At 34.6% G+C, this 25,940-nt stretch overlaps 1 protein-coding gene across 24 annotated transcripts in view; it reads left to right on the top strand.

Moving 5' to 3' along the window:
- Positions 1–25,940, top strand: part of EYA1 (EYA transcriptional coactivator and phosphatase 1) — a 90,537-nt gene that overhangs the window by 41,733 nt on the left and 22,864 nt on the right. For 13 of the 24 annotated variants that reach the window (XM_039345413.1, XM_039345424.1, XM_039345434.1 and 10 more), the window contains 5 exons: positions 4,952–5,034; positions 8,039–8,225; positions 10,349–10,482; positions 11,344–11,427; positions 16,566–16,655. In XM_039345413.1, the coding sequence (XP_039201347.1) occupies positions 4,952–5,034; positions 8,039–8,225; positions 10,349–10,482; positions 11,344–11,427; positions 16,566–16,655 (578 nt within the window). Of the gene's footprint in view, positions 1–4,951; positions 5,035–8,038; positions 8,226–10,345; positions 10,483–11,343; positions 11,428–16,565; positions 16,656–25,940 lie in introns of all 24 variants that reach the window. The other 11 variants (XM_039345412.1, XM_039345411.1, XM_039345415.1 and 8 more) reach the window with 1 other exon arrangement.

The raw sequence follows: 25,940 nt of genomic DNA, 5'->3' as shown, positions 1-25,940 counted from the left end.
ACGTACTGGTCCTGACGGACAACGTGACAGCCAAGGCCCACATAAACCGTCAGGGGGGCACACACTCTCGCTCGCTCTCGGCCGAGGCCCTCCTACTGGGGGCCTGGGCGGAACAAAATCTGGCCTCCATAAAGGCCGACCACATATCGGGGGAGGCAAACATCCAAGCAGATCTGTTGAGCAGATCAACAATAGATCACTCGGAGTGGCAACTACACCCGAGGATCTTCAGGGAGGTCTGTCACCACTTCGGGCTTCCCCAGGTGGACCTTTTTGCCTCTCCTTCCAATGCCCACCTAACTCGCTTCTTCTCCCGATTCCCATCCAAGGGAGCAGAGCAGACGGACGCGTTACGGAGCCCATGGCCAAGGGGGCTCCTGTACGCGTTTCCACCCTTACCTCTCCTTCCGGCGGTAGTACGCAAGATTCTGCGGGAAAGGGCCGAGGTAATCCTTGTGGCCCCTTATTGGCCAAGGAGACCTTGGTTCGCAGACTTGAGGAGTCTCTCCTGCACGAATCCATGGCGGATTCCTCCGGAGAGGATCTCCCTCAAGCAGGGGGAGATCTCCCACCCAGAGCCACAATGGCTACAACTAGCCGTCTGGCTCTTGAACGGTCAATTTTAGCCAAGGGGGCTTGCTCACAGGGTGTAATTAGGGTCATACAGGCATCAAGGCGCCCCTCCACGAACCGTATCTACGAGGCCACGTGGAGAAGCTTCCAATCATGGTGCTCTAAACAGGAATTGTTACTCGAAGGGATCACAATTCCCAAGATCCTAGAATTTTTACTAGATGGCCTAGAGAGGGACCTCTCGCCAAACACACTGCGCAGGCAAATCGCCGCCCTCTCAACTATACTTTCTGCCAGCCCCGGTGAATCCTTGGGCAAGCATCCCTTAATACGATCCTTCCTCAAGGGGGCTGCAAACATCAGACCGCCAACCGTGCACAGGTATCCATCGTGGGAACTACCACGAGTACTACAAGCTCTTACCAGAGCGCCCTTCGAACCACTCAAAACATGTGACATTCGCTATCTGACCCATAAGGTAGCATTCTTGGTAGCCATCACGTCAGCTCGGCGGATATCCGAGTTAGCTTCTCTCTCAATGAGGAAGGACCTGTGCCATTTTCACAGGGACAAGGTAGTCCTAAGAATAGACCCTTCATTCATTCCAAAGGTCAACTCCCTTTTTCACAGATCACAGGAAATAGTCCTACCAGACTTCTGTCCAAACCCAGCTCATCCCCTGGAACAACAATGGCACACCTTGGACGTACGCAGGGCACTAAGACATTACATTTCACGCACAGCGGAATTCCGACGCTCGGAAGCGCTTTTCATATCCTTCCACCCTGCTACTAGGGGCCGGAAGGTCTCGTCCTCTACCATCGGTAGGTGGATTAGGGCATGCATCACGGGGGCATACCAGGCGGAGTCCTTGCAAGTCCCCAAGCATATCACAGCCCATTCCACAAGGAGTGCTGCCACCTCAGCAGCATGGGCCATGCAGGCTTCTATTGAAGAGGTATGCAGGGCAGCCACTTGGGCCTCGCCCTCTCCATTCATTCGTCATTACAAAATCGACAGGTACTCCTCTGCAGAGGCCTCCTTCGGTAGGAGGGTTCTCCAGCAGGTGCTAGACCAAAGTTGCACACGGGACCAGTCTATTCCCCAACCCAAGGGACAATAGGCTTTGGTATGTCCCACTGCGTGGATTATCCATCTCCAGTGCTGGAGAAGGGGCGTTGACTTACCTGAACGCCTTTTCTCAGCACGGAGATGGATAATCCACACCCACCCTTATAGACTAGAATAATAGGGTATATTTAGTGGAGCCAAAACGTCTTACTGTCAGTTAATGGCTGCGCTCGAGTCAAGACTAAAGGATCATGGTCCAAGACGGGGCGTGGCAACTTTGGCTGACTGATCTGATTGGCCAGGAATACAGTCTCAACCCACTGCGTGGATTATCCATCTCCGTGCTGAGAAAAGGCGTTCAGGTAAGTCAACGCCCCTTCTAAAACATATCTTTGGTTTTCAAAGCTGTATAATATTTAATGTTACAATAAAGATTTTGTATTTTAGAATACAGTAGTTACTATTTTTGTAGGCTCTTAATGACTAATGGAAGAGCAGTAAACTTTTATGTCATGATAAACCTTGATAAGATGTGGCAAACATGAAAGAATTTCTACTCTAGTGGCCTGGATACAGATTTCAGAAATCCTTTTTCTATTTCTTACACTTTTTGTGAGTCTTACTCATTCTCTGTAGCAGTCAGTAATAGCTATAACATTAAAAAACCATTCTTTATAATATGCTACTCTAGATGCAGTAATAGTTGTCATTGGCTTTTTTGCACTTTTTATGAATATATGTTGGACCGTTGCACAGTTCCAAAAGTATTAATAGTTAAAGGAATTTTAATCAAGAATTATTTGACAGTTATTGTAATAATTGCCTAGATATTGTAGCAATGCTTGGATATTAATATTAATTTTCTCTTTCACACTAATGAAGCCTAAATGAGACATGGGTTGCTTCATGCATTTATTAATGATTTTGTGAAATATACTGAAATGCATTTACTAATTAATATGCATTTTAAAATTATTATTAATTGATGAATCTTGAGAGACTATATATACCAGTGGTTCTCAACGTTTGTGTGACGGCGACCCCCATCACACAAACATGCCGCGCATGCGCAGCGCCGCGCACATGGGGGTGCCGCCCCCATGCATGGCACGCATGCGCGGCACCGCCCCCTGAGGAGGAAAAATGGCGGATCGCCTTGTTTGGCAACCCCCAAGGAATGGTCGATCGACTCCAAATGGGGTCGTGACCCATAGGTTGAGAACCGCTGATATATACAGTGCTTCAGATGTAATTCTGTAAATTTTAACCTCAGAGCAAATCAAATTGAGCTTAAAGAAAAGTGATTATGTAGGAATAGATAAAGATAAGGGCATCTATAACAATGCATTGTAAAAGTAATTTCAGTTGCTCTATAAAGGTGTATCATATACTATTATATAGTAGCACCAATAATGAGATCCATCATTTGCAGATGAGGGTGAAACTCATACTTCTTGCCACCAAAGAGATGTGTGAATGCATGGGATATTTGAAGGTTACAGGGGGGGAAAGTGGAATAGTCCCTGAAGCCAGTCAGTGCAAAGCTGCTCCATGGTAGGATAACTCCTGTCTCTGAATCCCTAGAAACAATACTGAAATTATCTTGCCACTTCCAGAGTTTTTCAGTGTTTTGGAAAAATAAAGTGAATGGGGCTTACATCAGTCAAAATAAAATGCTTTTTCATTTTTTGACCTATTTTGAAGCTGATAGTCCTTTAGACTATAAGTATTGCAAAGACTCCATTAAGCATATTCTCAAAAATTAATCTTAAATAACTCTACTGCAGTCATTAACCAGCCCAAGAAAAAACTTAATCAAGATGTAACAAATACTATTAGAAATACTCATTTTATTTAGTTCTTACATAGTTATGTTTTACATTGCTATATAATTCCACATATTATGAATATATTAAATAAGCATATATGTTGGTTAGTTGTACTCAGGTTTATTAATATGTGTCAAGAATACAGTATTGGGGGATCCATATATGTATGGATCATCCGGTAATTTTGATCATCGTTCCACTAAAATTTTTTTCCTTTTCATAATTCCATCTGACAAGATTATCAAATGAATGAAACAGTTAAAGGGTTATTTACTGCATCTTTTCTGTATATATAATATTTTTATCACTTACAGCTTTTTTCTTTATTGCTTTTTTTAAAATTCATCCTCCACATGTTTTCCTTCTAAGTATCCATATGTTCAAATTAGCTTTTGAGCTTAAAAGAAAATACAGCTTTTTAGATAAAGACATTAAAACAAGAGGACCATCTGTCCATTTGGGAAACAAAGTTGACAGTGAATTGCAGTATCCAGACCCTTTTAGTCAGTAGCCTTTCTGTTTGAAATGCCATGTACTGTAATAATGCTTTGTGTATCAGGAGAAACAGTAACTTCTTAAGAAAGAGAAAAGTGCTGCCCAAGGCTATATAGTCAATAACACTAAAATAATTTATAATTTTCTGTGCCACTATTAGACACGACACAGGTTTGCCTTCAGCTAAAACTTTCTCTTTCTATAGCAAGAAGGTATACGTAGTGATATTAAACTGCTTAAATTTAAAACTCTGGATAACTAGTTTCTTCCAGGATCAACAGAAATTAATTTAAAATAGTTTGTAGCTATTTTTACATGTGATATTGACACAATCTTTTCATATTACATCCAATATGTACCCAGTCAGACTAATCACATTGTTTTTCTTGAATTACTGTTTTAAGTCAAAAGCATGTCATATACATACTACCACACAGAGAGAGAGAGAGGGAGAGGGAGAGGGAGAGGGAGAGGGAGAGGGAGAGAGAGAGAGAGAGAGAGAGAGAGAGAGAGAGAGAGAGAGAGAGAGAGAGAGAGAGAGAGACTTCTGTCATTTGACTACCAGCTGTGGGAAAAGCAAGAAAGGGATGCTTTTTCATTTATGTCCTGTCCTTGAACTAAATATTAGGAATATGCACTACATTTTGAATTCAAAGTATTTTAAACTTAATTTTTTTGTCTTGAGCTCAGAACAGATTGTTGTCACCTTACTATTCTGAGCTTTGAACAGCTCTGTTTCTGATTTGCAACTGGTATTTTGAGGTCAAATGGGGCTAATATGTTGAGCACAAAATGGAGTTGTTAAAACAGCACTGCAACACTTCCATTAAGATTGGAAAAACTATGTTAATCTTGAGATTATTCTTCAATCTTTCAATTTCAAATTCAAAATGTGTTGTATATCCCTGTTCAGCATGTTTTAATCTGACTGAATGTAGTTATACTAAAGATTTATATACTTTCTCTTCAATGTTTTATTTCAGGAAGCAGTTTCACAACATCATCTGGAATATATGCTGGAAATAATTCACTTACAAATTCTACTGGATTCAATGGTTCGCAGCAGGTAAATATGAGAGGTGAAGTTATTTGAAATATTTTTCTTGGTTTTCATTGAAATCTCAGTGTACCTTTCCTGAAAGAATGAACATTGACTTCCTGCCCATTATTTATAATCTTAAAAAACATGACAAAAATAATATGCAATGGAAAGAGAAAAGCATAAAAAGGAACACTTGGTAGGATTGTGGGAAAAAAGTGTTTTGGATGTCTTGCAAGCATGAGCATAGCATCCCTCTGCCATTCAATGAAGTAGCTCAACTTTTTTAAGACTTCCATGCAAACTTTTCTTCTTGATCCACTTACTCTTGCTTGCCATTTTGATTTGATCTTTATCTAGTTTCTCTGTGATCAAACCATTTCAGTGTATTTTCTTCGTATGAATCATTCACTTTTGTATTTAATCCACACCTCTAATGTTGCCACAGTACCTTATAGATTTATCCAAATATAAACCACCAACATACATAAATCAAACTCGCTTTTTATTTAAATTGAATCATTTTATTTATTCTTACACTTCCTTCATTTCTATTATATACTCATCACTGCTTTTGGCAATCAATTTTCAGCTCGTATGTTCATTCAAAATACTCCATAATTAAAGCCTATTTACTCTAGTACAAGGATTTTCAACCTTTTCACAAATTTACCATTTTTAAGATACGGCAATATTCGAGTATCACCACTAGCAAGATATCAAAAACTTGATGACCAAAAAAAGGGGAAAAACTGATAAAGTACAAGTAGTTCTCGACTTATAACAGTTCACTTAGTGACTATTCAAAGTTACAATGGCATTTTAAAAAGTGATTTATGACTATTTTTCACACTTATGACTGTTGCAATATCCCCAGGGTTATGTGATTTACATTTGGATGCTTGGCAACTGATTCATACTTAATGATGGTCAAAGCATCCCAGGGTCAGGTGATCACTTTTTACATCTTGATAAGTGAAGTCAATGGCCAGGAGACGTGGCTAGCTCAACGTCATTCAGGTCGCAGAGCGCGTGGGGGGTGGGGGGGGCTGTGCAGGGGATCCTGGGGTCTCTGGTGGAGGGGGGTGGGACCCTTCCTTTCCTCCCTTCCTCCCATTGTCCCATCCTCCCTTCCTTCCCTCCCATTGTCTGTTTCTCTCTTCCTTCCCTGTCTGTCATTGTCCTTTCCTTCCTTCCCTCCCTTCCTTCCATTGTCTCTTCCTTCCTTCCTTCCTTCCTTTTCTCCCTCTCATTGTCCCATCCTTCCTTCCTTCCTTCATTTTCTCCCTTCCATTGTACCATCCTTCCATCCATCCATCCCTTTTATATCCCTTGCTGTTTCTGCCCCCTCCTCCTCCTTTCTCTTCCGGGTGTGCCGGAAGTGCCGATCATGGGGCTTTTGCCTCATCCCAAGGACTCTCTCATGGCAAGTCCTGTGCTGCGCCGCTTTGGCTTGTTCCTTCTCCTACTATACTTGGATAGGCTGGGCATGGCTGCATACCACCTTCCAGGTGCCAATGGAAAGCCCTGTTCAGGTATGTATATGTATATTGTGTGTATATTTAAAACCAATAAAATTAGTGTACTCTGGGATATAAAATAGCTTTTTTTATTACTGAGTTTTCGACAACTTGCTGTTGACATCATTAGAGTAAAGACTGAAGATTGGAAGAGCTTGTGTGTGTGTGTGACCGTTTTAATGGTCAGGTCATAGAACATATGGTGACGCCCGCCACCAGCTCACCCACATTTAGCCTCACTAGTTCCGGCTTTGATGTAAAAGCTGGTCTCGGTCGGAAATTTGAAAAATCTCTCCTCACAGCTGTTCGGTATGCCAGTCTCGCTGTGCTGCGCACAGCCGCACATCAGTTGTTAGTGTCCTCATGAGACGTGTAATCTGCCTGGTTGCATCACGAGGACACTAACAACTGACATGCGGCTTCACGCAGTGCAGCGAGACTGACGCGCCGAACAGCTGTGAGGAGGAATTTTTCAAATTTCAGATCGAGACCAGCTTTTATATCAACAAGCCGGAACTAGTGAGGCTAAATACAGATGAGCGGGTGGTGGGCGTGCTGACCATACGTTCCATGACCTGACTGTTAAAACAGTCACACAAGCATGTTTGTAAGCTCTTCCAATCTTCAGCCCTTACTCTGATGATGTCAACAGCAAATTGACAAAAGCTCAGTAATAAAAAAGGCTATTTTATATCCCGGAGTTCACTAATTTTATTGATTTTTTAAAAAATGTTTACACCTGGGATTCAGGTATTTAGAATAATCACACACACATACACACACACAAACACAGAGAGAGACAGACTCAATGAAATAAATGTACCTTTGTACATTTCCGAATGTTGTACTTGAACAGTAAATATCTAGTCTACGCATTTCATAACCAGCATGAAAATCTTTTGCTAGGTGAGACAGTTATTAAGTCAGGTGTTAAGAAGGTATTAAGTTAATAACATGGTTGTTAAGTGAATCCGGTTTCTCCATTAACTTTGCTGGTCAGAAGGTTGCAAAAGTAGATCATGTGACCCTGCAACACTGCAACAGTCATAAATGTGAGTCAATTGCCAAGTGCTTGAATTTTGATCACAAGGGGATGCTTCAACTGTTTTAAGTGTGAAAATAGTCATGTTACTTTTTTTCAGTGTCATTGTAACTTTGAAAGGTTACTAAGTCAAGGTGTAAGTCAAGGACTACCTGTACTTCACTAAGAAAAAGACAATTTGAAATTATCTAGAACTTTGGAGTTTACTTTTATTTTAGTAACAGAATTTTAAAATTTAAAATTTTTAAAATTCAGTATATAACTTTCATTTTCGGAATTTACAGTAGTTCAATTTTTGTAGAGACAATTTCTATAACTAACTGTTCTTTAAAAATAAAGTAAGAACAAAATTTATTTAAAGCTAAGGTAACAGAAAATGCATACAGAATTTGAATTTATATTAGAAGTAAATAAAATGTAATTGCATGCTGATGGAAAGTGTAATTCAGCATTCTCTTGCTTCTGATAGGAATATCCATCTTATCCCACCTTTGGCCAGGGTCAATATGCACAGTATTATAATAGCTCTCCATATCCCTCACATTATGTGGCAAGCAGCAACACCAGCCCAACAACTCCTTCCTCCAATGCAACTTACCAACTTCAAGAACCACCAACTGGCATCACAAATCAAGCTGTAACAGATCCTCCAGCAGGTAATTGCTCTATTTTATTGTCTCAATAAACATATTGGATGCATAAAGATAGAAATTTATGTTATTGTTTTGTTAGTACTGAAAAGATGGATTAAAGATAAATTGTATAGCAATGAATTTTCAGGTGCATGATTTGCTACAGTTCTTGTAAAATAGTCAAAGTTTGCAGTAATAAAAATTGCAAGATGAGGAATAGTATTTAAAGAGTCTGACTTCCTTACCTAAACTATTTTAGGTGCTGGGCTAAGAGTGCAGTTTTGTAGCTGCTTATACTGTATGTGAGTATGCTTAAACAAACCCAGAGAGATTTGTTTTGAATAAGCTCATAAAAATAGTTCCAGAACAAGACATTTTTGAGAAAAGCAATCTTTGGCCACAAAACATTACGTACAGGTTTTTCCTGGTACGGGCAGAGAGGAAAAAGATATAGAATTGTATTTCTGGCTGCTCTATTTAGGGAACTACAAGCACAACCAAAATTTCAAATTAGAATATGTATAACTTTAAAGTAAATTTAATTCCAACAAGTTAGGCTCAAAAGATTATTATTTTTATTTGTTCTCTCTCATGGAGATAACAGATGAGAAGAGAAAGAACTGGAGAAAATCACAAAAATGCAAAGACTGCAAATAGAAGTAGAATGGCAGTGACAAGGGGTTGGACTAGAAGTCCTCCAAGATCCCTTCCAACCCTATTATCCTTTGTTCTATGTACTAAAGAAAAGGTAGTACACCTAAGATACAATCCCAAAACAACTTGTCCATAGAGAGCTCAACGTATTGAACACCTTGTTTGTCTATTCCCAGTTTTTATTATGCTTGTACTAAGGTCAGGACTTAGATGACATACCAGATTATATCTCTCTGAAGAAATGTTGTTCTGACTAGCAGATGCGATAAGGAAACGTTTGAAAATTCGTTTCATTGATTTCGGTGGCTAAATGTGCTTGTGTATGATTAGAATTAGAGACATTACATAAGTAAGAGTTGGCATATTCTGATAAGAGCTTTATGCACTAAGCCGAGTTAAGATACTGAGCTAGTATTCTTCTCTTAGAAAGTTATCAAGTAGCTCTTACTGGCTGATATCAATGCTTCCAAACGAACAAGCATTTTACTAATCATCTGAACATTGTCATAAAACTATGAGAGACTTTTGTCTCCTCTTCCCAAAGGAAAATATTCCTACTTCACGCTAGATTGATTATGGGTTGTAAATGCAATAGATTGAGGAAGGATCCTTATAGGAAAGAACTCTTGAAAACAATTCTGATTAAATATAAGAGGGATATATATATATATATATATATATATATATATATATATATATATATATATATATATATATATATATATATGTTCAATTTCTTGAAGAAATTGAATTAATTATGCATAGGTAAATTGAAACTATTATTGTAAGTCTATCATATTATGAACCTTGACCTTCCTGAAAAATCTCTATGGGAATGCTTAATTCGTATTATTTTTACTAACCCTATAATATAGTTAAAACTGATCATGAGCTTAAGCCATGAGTAAGAATGTAAAATTAGCCGCACATGTGCTATTTATTTTGATAAGCACTAAAACCAAATTCTGTCCCAAATTTCCTTTGTACAATGGACAGTTCTTTTGGCTACTGAAAAACACCACTCTGGTTTTTTTAAGAAAAAAAATAATTGGAAGGATCTCTTCAAATCTCTCCAATAAACAACCAAAATTTATTTTTTGTCTCTATAAAAATTGCTACACCTCATTCATCACTAGCCCACTTAAAGTAAAAGTTTTTATGGTGATAATTTTAAAAAAATGGGGAACAAAAAAGTATATTTAATTGATATCACCAAAATTTAGACATTCTTAACTGGAACATATTTTGGGTTCTAAAAAAAAAAATTAGGCAAAAAGCACTTGATTATAGACAAAAAGTAAACTTCTATTATCTATTGATTGTTGTGGATAAGATTAGAAAGAGATCTTCCAGGTATGCTAATATTAACACAAGATGAATGCTACAGTATACACAAAATTGGCCAAATCTGTGTAGCTTACTTAAAATAATGAAGTTCAGAAAACTACAATTGAATTAAAATATGAGCAATTTTCTCTTCTCTTTTTCAGCAGAGTATAGTACAATTCCTACAACACCAATTAAAGATTCAGAGGCAGATAGGTTGCGTCGCAGCTCAGATGGCAAATCTCGTGGCCGAGGCAGAAGGAATAACAATCCTTCACCACCACCTGACTCTGACCTAGAGGTATTGGATGCAAAATAGCTATTTATTTGTACATTGATTTATCCTTTTTAGCAGTGTTAGAGAGAGTTGGTAAGGAAAGCAAAGATGAATTCATGAAAACTGTTGAAAACAAAGTAAAATTAGCTGAAACAATACTTAGCACCACTTCTGTATCTTTACAAGTGAGTTTTCTTCTACAAAATTATTCATCTCTAGCTGAACTGTTGTTTCTTTCTCAAGGTAAACAGTTACATAATTCTTTCATGACTATATATAGTTATATAGTTCAGTTCAAATCTTGAATATCACATTTTAAAAAGAAATAACTTAAATTACAATTAATATTCTAGTAAGTTGATTGTGTTTATGGATAAAACAAACAACTAATGAACTAAGAGTGTGGGTTTCCATGTGAAAAGCAACTTTTATGGTCAAATTTGTGTTTAAATTTATAACATTCAACAATTAATTGAATCTACCCTTATTGCTATAAATATTTGCATCTAGCTTGAACTAATTTTATGACAGTTATATGTATGGACTAAAGATATGCTTACTTCAGAAATGATTTGGAAGATATATTTTGAAAAGCAGAGGAACACGAGCTTAGCATATCCCAGTACCTGAATTATTTTTAAAACTTTGCATAATCATGAAAAAGATATGGCTATTTAATAAGCAACCATCCATTTTAAATCTTGAGAAATTTTGCATTATGACATTATTATTGACATATAGTATGGACATTGGTCTGAAATTGAATAAAAATAGATAAGCTTATAATAAGTACAACTTTCAGAACAATTCCTTTAGGTAAATCTACTATAGTTACCAACTTTATAAAACATGACAAGTATAAATATTTTGATTTTATTTTTATAGAGAGTATTCATTTGGGATTTGGATGAGACAATCATCGTTTTCCATTCACTTCTCACAGGATCATATGCTAATAGATATGGAAGAGTAAGTATAAAAGACAACATTTGTATATGTGTGCAATCAGAAGCAATCTATAGAAAAAAGTAAAAACTTAGTGTAATAGGATGAAGTGTTGAAGCTAAAAGTAAAATAAAAACAATAATTGTCATTGGGGTTTCAGTGCTTATGAAACATTGGAAGTAAATGGTCAATTCTGGAAACCTTCTGGAAATTGGAAAAGAAATAACACTCTAGAAATACCCATACTTTGTAAAGAAATCAGTACAAATGTTTCCATGTAGTCAGCAGGAGCTGATAGTGAATTCAGAAAACTTTTACCAAATAATTGTAAAAGTAAAGTTATTTATATACTTATAAACTTGCCATTCTAAATAATAGCATATCTCTAAATACATATACCGGTAATCTCTATTTTTCCACTGGATGAAAGAAAAAAGGTACAAAATTATTAAATGCAATTTGTTATTAGAATTTTAAAATGAAGTAAATCCAACATGGTATGGATTAAAAAAATGTTCCGTTCCAGCTTTTTAATACTGGACATAAATAAAATATTCTATGGGAACTACATAAAGAACTCTCTATATATGCCTGTCTGGATTATCTTTCATTTTTTTTTAGATTAGTATTACAAACTGTACTAATATAATACCACTATAATGAAAAATAAATTAAATCTTGCTCTTAAATAAATGGGCTATACATGGTACAGAGGTTATGATATGATAAAATAATTTATTGATGGATGGATGGATTATATGTCATCAAGTTATTAACTTTTAGTGACCACATAGCTAGATTTTTTCCATGACAGTCTCTCCCATTTTCTAATGGTGCATTTATTGCCATTGCAACTGAATCCACTCACTTTTCTTCTGGTTCTCCTCCTCCCCCTCCTCCTCCTCCCTCTGTGGTTAGACTATTACTTACATATTTCTATAATCTAAATTACATTTTTCCCAGTTATTTATCCATCAGTCCTAAAAGAAAAGTGTATGGTTTTAGATTTTCCAGCAATAGCCTTGAATAAAGCTTGGTGGGCGTTACACAAAGAAAAGGTTTTGAGGTAGCAAGTCTACATTAACAGAAAGCTACTTGCATAACTTTGGATATAATTATTGATGTGGATATAAGCAAAGGGTTGTTTATAAGATTCAATATTTTTTTCATACTAATCATGATAGCAGTAAAAGCCCTAGAGGAGAGAATTATTATATTTTTTCAGGAATAAAGTATATAATTTGAATGCTGTTGAAAAACAGTTTTCTTTGAGCACTACCTTGAATATAAATCACATGCAACAATAACTAACAGCTCTGTAGATATTTTGCTGAAAATAAAGTATAGAACTAGTGGGAGATGTTCTTTGAATATATGCAGTGATGCCTTCTGTGCATCGGTGGCTATTTGTTTACTATTTATTAGTTCACCAGTGACTAGCTGGGATGTATTGTGAGATGGACAGGTCCTCCTACCTGACAACTGATTTTTTGAAGCCCAAATTGCCCTTGCAACAAATGGAACAAGAAATGGAAAGTAGGAAAAGTAAAACGTAAATGAATGTCAGGCTTTGTATTGATTCTTTCCTATTCTCATTATCAAATACTGATTTTTAATTCTTCAAAGAGAAAACTGTTTGCCAGTTTAGATTAAATGAAAACTAAATTGATTCAGATCCTGAAAGAGGTAGGAAATCACTGTGCAGAAGAGCATTAAAAGAAGACTATGGGACACACTTAGCTAAAATTCTGATAATTTGTTTATGTAGCAGTACTTGTGGTTCAACACTTCATCATTTGAAGTTTGTAGTGTTAATATGAAGTTTTTTTGTTTCTTTGATTTAATTTTAGGAGATATATGTCATAACATGTTACATAAAAAGAAGGGGAAAGCCCACAGAAGTATTCAGTTCTGACTTTCCAGCTAACTGGAAAATAAGCTGAGGCAGGAACAAAAAGTGAACTTTCCTGTTTTTCAACTCCTCCTTCACCAGAAAACAAAAGGAGCAAGGATTTTAAGATGACGTACTAATGTGTGTAGTAATAAATCATAATAAATATGCCATTCATATTTATAAATAGTACTTTTTAAATGGTTCATTGCACTTTTCAAACATTTAATTTTGCAATAATTATTCAGAAATGAATTAAATAAACAAAGATTAAGATTCTAATGTTCCATTATTTTATCTCGGTCTACTAACCAGTTCTAGCCACTATTGTTTTTGTGTTCAAGTATACAACCTTTAAAAAAAATTGTGCTATTTAATATTTAGATTCTCTGTTAGGGTCCAAGTGAACAAAGATATTTTATCTCCAAAGACTTGTAGAGGGTTAAAACACAATCAGTTCTAAATATACTGAAGATAATTTTTTTGTTCTAGTTCAATGTATATGAGAATGTGTAGTAGAAAACCGATATTAATCATAATAATAGGTTCTGTCACTTTGAATGTGGGAGAAATGGAGATAATTAAATTAATCATGTAGACAATTGGTTAGTTTAGACAAGAATTCAGGACTACAAGCTTTGTTCACCACTGGACCCAGAAATTATGAATGTAAGACTTCTTTTCTCAATTAGTGTAAACAGTTACATATCTAGCATTTGTTTTAATTCAAACAGCTGAATTAGTTATCTTTTGAAAGCTTACAAATAGGAATTTATATAGATTGTTTTTCCATTTTACTTGTTTATGGTTTGCTAAGTTTAAATATTAAGTAAAATAATTTTATTGCAAATAATCTTGTATGTTGCCCACCTTTGCCCACTGTTATGCTAGTGAGTAATTTAAACATTGCAAGCAATCATATTATCAGCCTATGATTCCTGATTTTGTTCCTTTTGCTGGGATATTTTTCAAAACGTATCTAAATTTTTGCATTTATTAACCAGATGCTGATGTCTTTTCTATGCAATACTTATTAAGCTAATAATTGGATGTAAGCTAAGCAAATATTTGACCCAAAAGCAAATTAATCATTTCAGGAGAGGTCCATTTTTAAATCTTTTTCACTGGTTTCACTGTAATCTTTTCTACTATTTTTATTAGTTCTGCCATTTGATTTTTACTAAGTTCATATTCAAATTATTTTATCCATTCAACATTTTTATTATAATCTTTTTGAGTTTCCCATAGATCTTTCCAAAACTGGATTGTTTCACTTTTCTTTTGTTTTCCATTTTTAGAATTTCTATTGCCACTTTGATAGAATCACCTCTGGTCTGATTGGAATAGTAGATTTTGCTTCAGTTTGATTATTTGTGCCTTATAGCATTCAGTTTTCTTACCTTTTACTGTTATTTGTTGCTTTGTTATTTTGAAAGCTGTCCCAGGCTTACCTTGATCTTTGCAAGCATCTTATACTCATCTTTCATTATAGGTGCCACAAAAAAATTTGGGGGGGGGGCACCACTTTCTTGTGCTAGCAGTTTGTCTTTCTACTAGTGATTTATAATGCCATAATTTTTTCTTTTGATTCTTCTTCTCAAAAAGTCAGTTTTGTACTAGTTCTTTTGTTATTACTTGTTCTAACAACTTTTGGCCCATGGGGCGCATAAGCCTTGGACAACTATAATATGACCCCATAAGATCATAAAAAATATAAACAAATAAAATTTGTTTTTCACATACATTAATTATATTAAATATTAAAATGCATCCCAAGACAATTCCTCTTCACTTGATGTGGCCCAAAAATTGGACAACCCTTTTCTAAGTTACCATTTTTATTGTTTACGTATATCAGCTAGTCCTTCTATATTTCCAATTGTTATTTCAGTGTTTTCTACTACTGTAGATAGTAAACTACTGTAGGTAGTCCTTGGCTTATGATCACAATTGGGACTAGAAAATTCAAGTGGTATGGTTATTAAATAAGATAGCACATAACCATCCTCAATGTTATGATCTTTTTTGACACGGTCATTAAATGAATCACTATGGTTGTTAAATCAACATTACATCACCACTATTTGCAACCTTTTCTTCCCCATTGACTTTGCTTGTTGGAAGTCATCTGGAAAGATCACAAATGGCGATCACATGACCATAGATGTTGCAACCATCATAAATACATGACAGTTACCAAGCATCCAAATCACAGTCACTGTGATGTTGTGACAGTCATCAGTGCAAGGACTGGTGATACATTATTTTTTTCAGTGCCATTGTTACTTCAAACAGTCACTAAATAAATAGTTGTTGAGTATGGATTATCTATATTGTTTTTGGGTCTTCCATTGTCACAATTTTTCTAAACTTCTTCAGTTCTGCATTCTTGAATATTTTATTTCTAATAATAAATCTCCTTTTGTCTGCTAATAGCTGTTCAGCAATATTTGAATTTGGATAAATTCTTTCTAAAATTTAAAAATTTGCTTAAGTAGCTTCATGTTGTTGGTTCGAATTTATAATAGGCCATAATGGCTTGGTTTTTGAATCACAGTCCTGCTGCCCACTTGTCAAGAGTTACCCAGGAACTCTAGCACCTGATACAGTCCTTGCTGAAACAAGCAATGACTTATCAGGTCATTGAATCTAGTACAGGATTCTTTTTCTGTTTACTCACTATAGTTAATGGGCTGACAGATACAGACAGAGCCTGAGTGACTCTTCTGATAAAATAGACTAATGCCAGCGGAGCTGTCAACCTCAACAGAGTACCGCAAGACCTATCTCCATGACTATGGGTGTCCATACAGGAGATTATTATTGTTATTGTGTTATGGTTTATCACATAGTCATCTAGATATTTAGATATTTTTGTCCTTCCCAAGGAACTGGGATAAGCTGATGTTGTTTAATAATATTTAAAGGTATCATAAGCTGCCTTTTCCAATTGGCTGATGGTGATTTTGTCAATGCTGATGGTATTCAAGTGGTGCTCCAGATGTTTTGGAATTGTATCCAAGGTGGTTATTATTATTGGCACTATCTTTCTTTTGCCACAGTCGTTCTACTTCTATTTGTAGGTCTTTGTGTTTGGTGATTTTGTCCAGTTCTTTCTCTTCACTTCTGCTATCTCCAGGTACTGCCACATGTACTATCCAAACTTTTTTGCCTTTCTTCTTGACAGTGATTAAGTCTAAAGTGTTATGTGGAAGATGCTTGTTCTCTGATAAGTCTAATTTTTTCCTTTTTCTTTCTTTTCTTTTATGAGGACCCCCCTACTTCTGTTTCACTGGGATTAAGGATGGAGGAGATGATTTTCAACTTGGCCGATACGCATCTGTTCTTTAATGATTTAGAAGTAAGTAATTATTATTTGAACGACAAACATAATCTTTGAAAGACTAAATAATGGCCGAGTGACCACTACTTTCTATGAAAGGACTTAAAAGAAGACTTACATTGGCAAAGTTAGTGCTCTGGAGTCCTTCTTTATCATTCTATTTATACTAATTTCATGATAATTAGCTGTCTGCTTCTAGGTATAGCTAACTAATAGGCTACCCACTATTTGTCATTGGTTTCAGGTAGCTGTCTATTGGATTCCTGGCATAGGTTGAGATAGATACAATTCTTCTGCTCCTTCATATTGGTATTTCTCCACAAATAATTCCTTCCCTACAATATTTACACAGTTTGTTCCTGTGGTTCTTTTCTCATTATGTCTACCCAAAACACTCAATTAGCTGTATTGTCCACTTAAAGAAACTTAAACTTTATCTACTGTTGTATGTATATATATTCTTTCAAAAATATAAATTTATCATTTATTACTTCTGGGCTTAATGCTTATAATATCTGCAAAACTTGTTGGAAATTTTAATGGTCATCATAATTTTCTTTGGTGTTATTAAGATATTAATATTTTGACTAAATTTTAAATATTAAAATGTAACCATATGATAGTTATTAAGAAAGCATGCTATCTTCCTAATAATTACTTAAATTAATTTGCCTAGGTCATTTGCTCTAATACAAATCAGAGTGAGAAACTGTGTTGAAATTATGTGAATTCAGTAGTACTGCATATGTTAAATGCCTGTAAGAAACTGGGTTTCTGTCTTTCCCAATTCCACACTATGCTATTATTTCTTTATCATGTATCTTGTGGGTGGTGTATTTGTTGTAAAATTTATTTTATTTATTACATTGCTTTATACTGCCATCCATCTCATACCGTATATGCCGGCATATTAGGCGACCCGGCATATAAGACAACCCCCGTCTTTATCGCCAAGTCGCCTTCCTAGAACATCGTCTTATACGCCAGAAACTACCAGTATTTCCGCCGTATAAGATGACTCGGCGTATAAGACGACCCCCGTCTTTGGCGCCAAGTTTAGCGCTTCCGGAAGTCGTCTTATACGCTGGCATATACAGTAATTGCAAGTCTGGATTGCTAACACAAGATTAGGAAAACAACAAAACAAGAACATATTTGTTATCAATAGCACAGTAATTGCACAATGAAACTTGAATAACTGGTTCATACTTTTGTAGTTATGATGATAAATGTTTCAGCTCACAATGTTTATGTAAATAATAAACATAAGTAGGCCTTTTGCATGAACCGTGGGAAATTCTAGCAGTTAGTTGTAATGTCAAACTTTCTAGAACCATATCAAAAGCTTAAAATCTTTGGTCTTAATATTTTTTTCCCCTCTAAAAGAACTTCCTTGGTTGTGAATAGTAGTTTCCAACTTGTGTGTTTCTTTCATTTAACAATGGAAAAACAGACTTTTGGATATTTTCATTAAAATTTCAAACTCAGGTAAGACAGTCAAATTTTGCTTCTGTCATAATAAAGGCAGCTATTTATTTAAAACTGAACCACTAAACAAGCTTGGGGAGCGTTGCCAATAAGCATTAATCATCACAGTATTATTTTGTTAGAAAATATAAATATACATTATTCTAGGCAGGCAAAAGAATTCTGAAGATTCACATACAACTTTTGTTGATCAAAGTTAATTGGCAACAATTGCCCTTTAAATATTCCCTGATGTTTCTTTTTCCCCAAATCTAACAAAATGTACCTTATTTAATAGATGAGCTGATGTTACTTGAAATTAGTGTGTGCAACCACTAAATATGGTTTCTCCTATATTGTCCTATATTCCAGTTTTATTTATGAAAGAAACTGCTCAATGATACATTAGCAAGTTAACATAAAATTATTACATTGTATCTTAAATATTTAAAATAAACACTATTTTCAAATGTTGCCAGTATGGTAATTTCATGTTGCACACACACAAACATAAACATGTTTCAATACAAGATAACTTGACCAAGTGCATATATGAAATTCTGTTTCTGTGTTCTGAATATACAATATATAATTTAGCCCAAGTTTAGCTGAAAGAGTATTCTATCTGTGCCCATTAGCTTATAGTTTTTTCTAATCAAAATGGAATATACATCCATATGTTTAAATAATTGCATACCACTATAATTGAGCATAAATATCTTAATTTAATTGTTAAATGTCAACATTTCAGGGATTTGGTCAGCTCCACTGTGTATCAAGTATGACTTCTAAGTTTTATTGTTTTGAGTAGTAGTTCCTCACTCAATCCATAAAATTGATTTTGAAACAGGGATCTTACAAAAATGAGTTTCTGGTATAGCATCAAGAATTAGGATTCCAATTGAACATGTCTGAACTATTGCTATGAGTCATGCTATTCTATTTAATTAGGATATATTACAAGGAGTAATATTTTGAGCAGTTTCAGATAAGCAATGTAACCTATAGATTTCACTACTTGTAATTATGGTGATAGTCACTACTTAGCTGACTTTAGGATGAGCTCAACAGATTCATGAAAGGTAGAGGTATTAGTGCTTACATGTTATTGTAGCTACAGCCAATAAATTCAGAGGTGCTATGGCAGGGGTTTTCAAATTTAGCCCTTTTATGACTTGTGGATTTCAACTCCCAGATTTCCTCAGCCAGTGTTGAAGAGAGTTGTGGGAATTGAAGTCCACAAGTCATAAAAGGGCCAAGTTTGAAGACCCCTGCACTATGGTCAGGAAAAGCATTAGAATGGAGCTACAAGTACCATTGAAAACCATGTGTTGGCTCTATGGTGCAGAATACTGGATTACAGCGACTTTTTATTTGACAGAGGGATCTTTTGTGTTGTATTTCAACCCTCCCTTTCCCCTCCCCCCAAAACTGATTATCCCTATTCCATAATTTTGAACATAAATAGTTTAAATAATTTGTCTATGCTATCTATCTTGTGTTGAAAACAGGGAAAATATGTGGTAATTTTTTGCACCTACTCTTTAACATAGCTTTGGAAAACAGCATGCTGTAATAAATATTGAAATTGCAGGCATGTTATGCTAGTGAAATCATCAGTTTTATTTATGATAGGTCATAGATAGATAGATGTTAGATAGATGGATTAATAGGCAAAGTGGCTATGTTATAGATATTAGGTCTAATGAAAATATATGCAGATGTTTTAAATTTGGGGATTTTATTTCTGCTTACAAGATTACCTATGTTTCCTGCTTCTTGCTGAGCTATGACAACACTCTTTATTAAAGTATTTTGGCACATCTGGTCTCAGGCAGAACCAGGAAGTGTAGAGGCATGAAAAAATGTAAAACAATGGCAGGGCAGTTATCTGAGACTTTCAAACCTTTAGAAAGATTTGTTTCCCTCTGCATTAAGCTTTGAGTCTCTTTTCATTTAATCGGCAATAGTAAACCTTTGTAAGTTTAGTACTATGATCCCTTTGGCTCTGGATCTTCCTGTTTCTGGCACCTCCTTTTTTTTTCTAATGTAGCCCAGTGGTAAGATCATAAATTTCTTTTGTTATAGATAAACTGAACATGAAGCAGCAATGAATAAAAACTGTAGCTCCCATGGTGTTTTTAGCATCAGTTTATTCAGCTATCTGAAAGCACTGAATTATGTATGGGCTTGCAATACAATATTTTTGACCTTTTGGTTTGTTATCTCTATTGGGTAAGAACAGTATATATCCATATACATCTCTGCTTGTTTCAGCTATTACCTGTGCAAAACATTTTAGTTTGTATAGTATGACATGAGCTGAAATGCTTCTTATCCTAAAAATAATGTGATCCTTTGCTTTCCCTCTTTTCTTCACTAGCCAACTTGCCATTGGTATTATGCCTGCAGGTTTGTGGAAATTGCAAACAAACTTACTAGATCTGCACACTTACACTCTCAAATAGTGACAGCAAGTTGATGCAAGCATAGGGCTTTAGAATTATGTCTTTTCAAAAATAATTGTAACTCTGCATTAAATGGCTGGTATAAATGTGTGTTGTCGCTGGGATAGTGGGTGGGGGTTATTTTATTTTATTATTTTTTCTTTTATATTGTGTTTTCATTTCCTGTAAGCCACCTTGAGTTGCCATGTGAGAGTAGGCAGCAATATAATTTTTTTAAATAAATAAAATGCTGAAATATGTGACACTATGCAATTGCAGCAATATCATTTTCATTTTTTTTCATCTTATGATTTTTCTATAATATCCTACACTCTTGAAAAAAACACTGTGATATCTATGAGATTTCTACACTCCAGTGTTGATATTTTATTTATGATGGAACAGACAGTTATGCTGAATACATTGGCATCAGTAAACACTTTCTCACTGAATTAAGTTTTAAAGTAATATGACTTATTCCTTAAAATACGCTGTGTGTGTCTCTATAGTGCCTTTCAGATAGTCTGAATTTTTAGCAACAGTGTGGAGAAGTCCATGCAGTTTTCTTGGCAACATTTTGGAAGCAGTTTGTCATAGATATTTAAGATGAATTGAAATAGCATATACCTTTTAGGTCTGATGCTCATTTTAAGGCTGAAAAGAATTCAACAATTTGGAAAATCTTTTAAAGTCATCATTTTAATTAGAGAATCTCAAAATGATAATTTTTGTAGAATAATTCTACATTGATACTGACTATAATTTAGGGAGAAATCATATATATTCTATCCAGAAGTTTAAATTTATGGGTTTCTTATTTTTATGAGTATGCAAGATAGTTTATTGACTCTATTTGGATTTCTATTAAAATGTCTTATTGATAATTAACTTAATTGTAACTGTTTCAAAGTGGATTAAAAATAAATAGTGTTGCAATTCATGATCTAAGAACTGGTCATAATATCTGCTAACATTAAAAAAATACTTATTAAAGTTTATCATTAAATTAGAACTAAGGCACTTGCTTATGTTCCTTAAACTATTTATTTTTCTACTGTGAAAAATACATTAAATTAATCCCTGTGTTGCTTGAAAGGAATGGTGCAGTGATATACCCATATATATATATACAAATATAATATGCATTCTGTTGCAGAAATATAAAACATTATGATTTATTTTATAATTTATTGTAAGGAAAAAGATTTTCTTATTTCTTCTGTGCCTTTTGTAATCTTTGTTTTAAAAACCTTTTTTAAAAAACTCTTTCTGAAAAAAGTTTCTATAATTATCTTTAAATGATGTTGAAGCCATGCAGAATTTAGAGCATTAGACTTACAGTATTTTTGAGAAATAATCTCAATATAAAATATCTTAGAGGGAAAAATAAAATACAAATTCATCAGTTTATTTATTTAATATTCACAAATCACTTTGTATTTTAATGTATAGCTTCTTAGTTTGGTTGTTGTTGTTGTTAATTGCGAAGTCGTGTCCAACCCATTGCAACCCCATGGACAATGTTCCTCCAGATCTTCCTGTCCTCTACCATTTTCTGGAGTCCATTTAAGTTCACGCCTACTGGTTCAGTGACTCCATCCAGCCACCTCATTCTCTGTCGTCCCCTATTGCTCTCAATCTTTCCCAGCATCAGGCTCATTGTTAGTTTGGTTACAAATAGTTTCAAAATATAGTGATTCATGCTGACATTATTGGCATTGAGATGTCCAACTATTTCTATATAGTGCCCTGGTGCAGGGTTTTTTTCCTTTATGGCTTAATCAAGTAATCTCGGTATTTAGGGAATAGTTTCATCATCATAATAGCAACTCTGTTCTTTCTGTGCTGAACTTTTTGAGGTTGAACTGATAAGAATTTGGAATGTAATCCATAAAGCACATAGGTGCCCCTGGCTGATAAAACTACTGATTCTGACATAAGAATTAACTTTTCTTGGATTAGGTGTTACCATATTAACACAAAGTTACAACATAATACAGTTTTGCTCTGGGACATAATTCTGAATCTGAGTTATGAACATTCAGGCAGCATCCATGGCCAAAAGTGTACCTTTATTCAATTTCATTTTATACATGAGCTTTTACCTTTTTTATTAGGTTGGCATATAAAACTCAGTGTTTTCAGTTAATATCTGAAAACCTAATTTCAAGGCGGCCAGGTGGTGAAGTTACATCATAATTGAACTGCTGCCAAGTTCTTTGCATGGTACTGTCCTTGACAGGTGTCTGAAAATTCACCTGCCCCAAAAGATTTTTCTAGGCTGTTGACAGAAACTGGATATTAGGAGCTTATAAAAGCTCCACTGACTTCAATTCATTTTCAGATCAGATAAAATGGTTCTATACAACTTTTAAAGCATGAGGCATCTTTGAAACTGAAAAAGTTAAAATGTTTATTTCAAATAAAACTGTTTGCCTCATTAAGGATTTCTTCAGGACTTTCTTTTACATCCTATCAGTATATAGGCTACCTTGTTAATGATAAAGGGACAGCATTTCTGTCCCTTTATTTTATTTTGTTTTAATTTAATTTCTGGAACTCACTACCAAGATAACTAGATCTTACTCTATCTTTGAGCCATAAATAATAGATTATTTTTCTTCTCATCCTGACTCCCCAAAATTTAGGGCTTTACAGAAAACTCCCTTTTCAGAATCAGGTTAGGATAAATGTATTATACATATGCATTCATGCTCTACGCAACTGTAAGTAAAATAAAAGGTTTATTTAAAAGTATTTTATTTTTAGAATTCCAAAATAATTCTTAATACATATCACCATAAAGGTATTATTTGAATTCTCTGTTCTCTATTTCCTGCTCTCCAATGGGAAATTATAAATCTGTAAAAATCCTATTTTAACCTGAAATATTTATTAATTTTGTCCTCCCCATCCCCACATTACCATTACCCCATTAGGTAATAATATTATTGCTATTTTGTTACTAGACTTTAAGCCACCCTGAACATTTTAATGGAAAAATGAAGTAAACTTTTGAAAAATAAATGTAAAAGTAGAGGAAATAGCTTAGCATTCACCACAAACCATGATGACAAAAAAAAAATGATTTGTACATGGTGATATTATCAGTCAAATGCTGTCTTTGCAAGTCATAGGATAAAAGTCATAGTATTTGCATGATCCTATAGTTAGACTCCTGTCCTGAATTATTGTTCTGCTGTCTTAATTTTAAATTGGCAAGCCAGGACTAAACATATCATTGTAATGCTTTTAAAAACCATCAAGCACAAATGATCTAGTTAGATAAACTAAATAAGAAAACCCAGAAACCTAAAGGAGTATTTAATTTCACTTCTTAGGTCAAATGTTCTTCTAGAGATGGATCTGATGTGTGAACAACCTATTGTTTAAATTTACCCTATGATTATATGTCCTGAGTGGACTCTTAATAAATGGTCAAAAGTCACAAACCTTTCATTACCTTGAAGGATGATAAAGATAAGGAAATTGACTATGCGACATCCCATGATAATAAAGATAAGCCCGCTGAATTATTCCAATAGATAATTATTGTTTATTGTTGCAAAAAATGAAAAATTAAGTTTTTATATAGTTTACAATTGCGAGACCTTCAAAAATATATGCTTGGTTGCACAATCTTGTGAATTTGTATGAATATTCTTAGTGCAAAATAAAAGGTAGGAGACTAGCTAGTATGTTTTAGCTTTCTCAGTTACATTTTTTCAATTTATATTATCTCCATAATTCTTAGCATTCTTTCTAGTTTGTCAGGAACCATCTTAACCACATTGCCTCTGGGAAAAGTTGTTATTTTTCCAATCTGGAACTATTGTTAAAATGAGATCACAAAAAATATTATGGTATAACTGTAACAACTTGCTCAGAAGAATGCCATTCTTCCAAGGTTTGTTGTTATTCAATAAAGATTGTTATTTTGGTCATTTTAATGTGTGAAACATTTATTTCTCCTGGAATCAGATCCTATTTATTATAATTGTTCACCCATTTCAGCAGGTCCTAGTATATTCATGTAAATACAATTTCTTCCATGATCCTCTCTGGGAATGTTATTTATATATGAACATTCCCACAGTTGGAAGTATAACTTAAGTAGGATGTTCCATTTTTTCCTGTCACTATGAATATACATGATTTTATGTGGATTTTAGATTGCAGTGAATGAAAAACATCTGTTCAAAGCTTAGATTAATGGCCTAGAAACAAAACATAAAATTCAGAATTAATGTAAAAATAAATTGTTTTGCCTTTCAAATCATTACAAAATAATTATGGTGTGAGATATGTCATTTTCGGCTCTACCGTATCGTGTTTACTCTAAGATTAGCATAATTCTGGAAATGAATTGTTGGTAACACTTGATGTTTTTCTTTCCAAACCCAATATATTAAAATAAGCAAGGGATGAACGTTTTCTTAAATGCTAGTTTTCATAGTCTGCTATCAGTTAAAAAAATGCTAATATTATTGCAAATGAATAATTTTTGGCAAAACTTTTGGACTATATACTCTTGCATTGCAAGATTACAAGATTAGTAAAGATTACAAATTTAGTGAAAAAAAAGAGGCAAAGGGTTATTAGAGATAATACTAAAGATGATAGAACAATGCATATTAAAATGATGAAAATATGTAGATTTTTTTTAAAAGCATGAGACTTGTAAAATAATTTGATGGATATCTACGTACGAGTGATTTGTATTCATGCCTAATGAATCATAGGCCATCTCATAAAAATTAATAAGACAACTTCTGTCCTTTACAATCTGAAAACTGCAACATAAAAGGAAAAGAATAGAAAGAAGGATCAAAGAGCAGACTAAAGTACTACTTAAAGTCTTTTGTTTCAAAGATAAATTGGCTTCCTTGGAGCTGCTCCTATTTTGGATATGGTGGAAAATGTGTCCACAGTGCATTCTCAGCTAGGGAGGCTAGATTTTTTACAGTCCAGTTGAATGAAGAGATAATTGTAAGTCTGAAGTCCCACATATCCCCCTCCTACCAAAGCCTTTACCTGGCTCTGAATAACAGAGATTCGTAAGGTGACATTAGCATAATAATGAAAGAGGTAGATAAGCAATTATTTGTTCTGTATTCCCAGAAGACAGTAACACTAGAAAGAAACCACTATACAAGGACTACTATATAAAGCTACCATAGTTAATAATGCCCCATAACCACACAAAAGTCTAGTATTTAAGGAGATGCTACTGCCTGGACTTGTTATCTGATAGACACATAGATCAGATTTAGCAGCAGTTTGCTTTTGATCTACCACTGTTGCTGAATAAGGTAATCTAGGTAAACATCTGCTGATTAGAGTTCTATCAACAGCTGAATAGACAGACTACAGGATAAATTATTAGATC

The sequence above is a fragment of the Crotalus tigris genome, unplaced genomic scaffold, assembly GCF_016545835.1.
Source record: "Crotalus tigris isolate CLP2741 ecotype Arizona unplaced genomic scaffold, ASM1654583v1 scf7180000017952.28453644438:3035480, whole genome shotgun sequence".
Classification (NCBI taxonomy): Eukaryota; Metazoa; Chordata; class Lepidosauria; order Squamata; family Viperidae; genus Crotalus; species Crotalus tigris.
The sequence above is the reverse complement of the archived record's forward strand: the minus strand, read 5'-3'. Positions and strand labels throughout refer to the sequence as shown.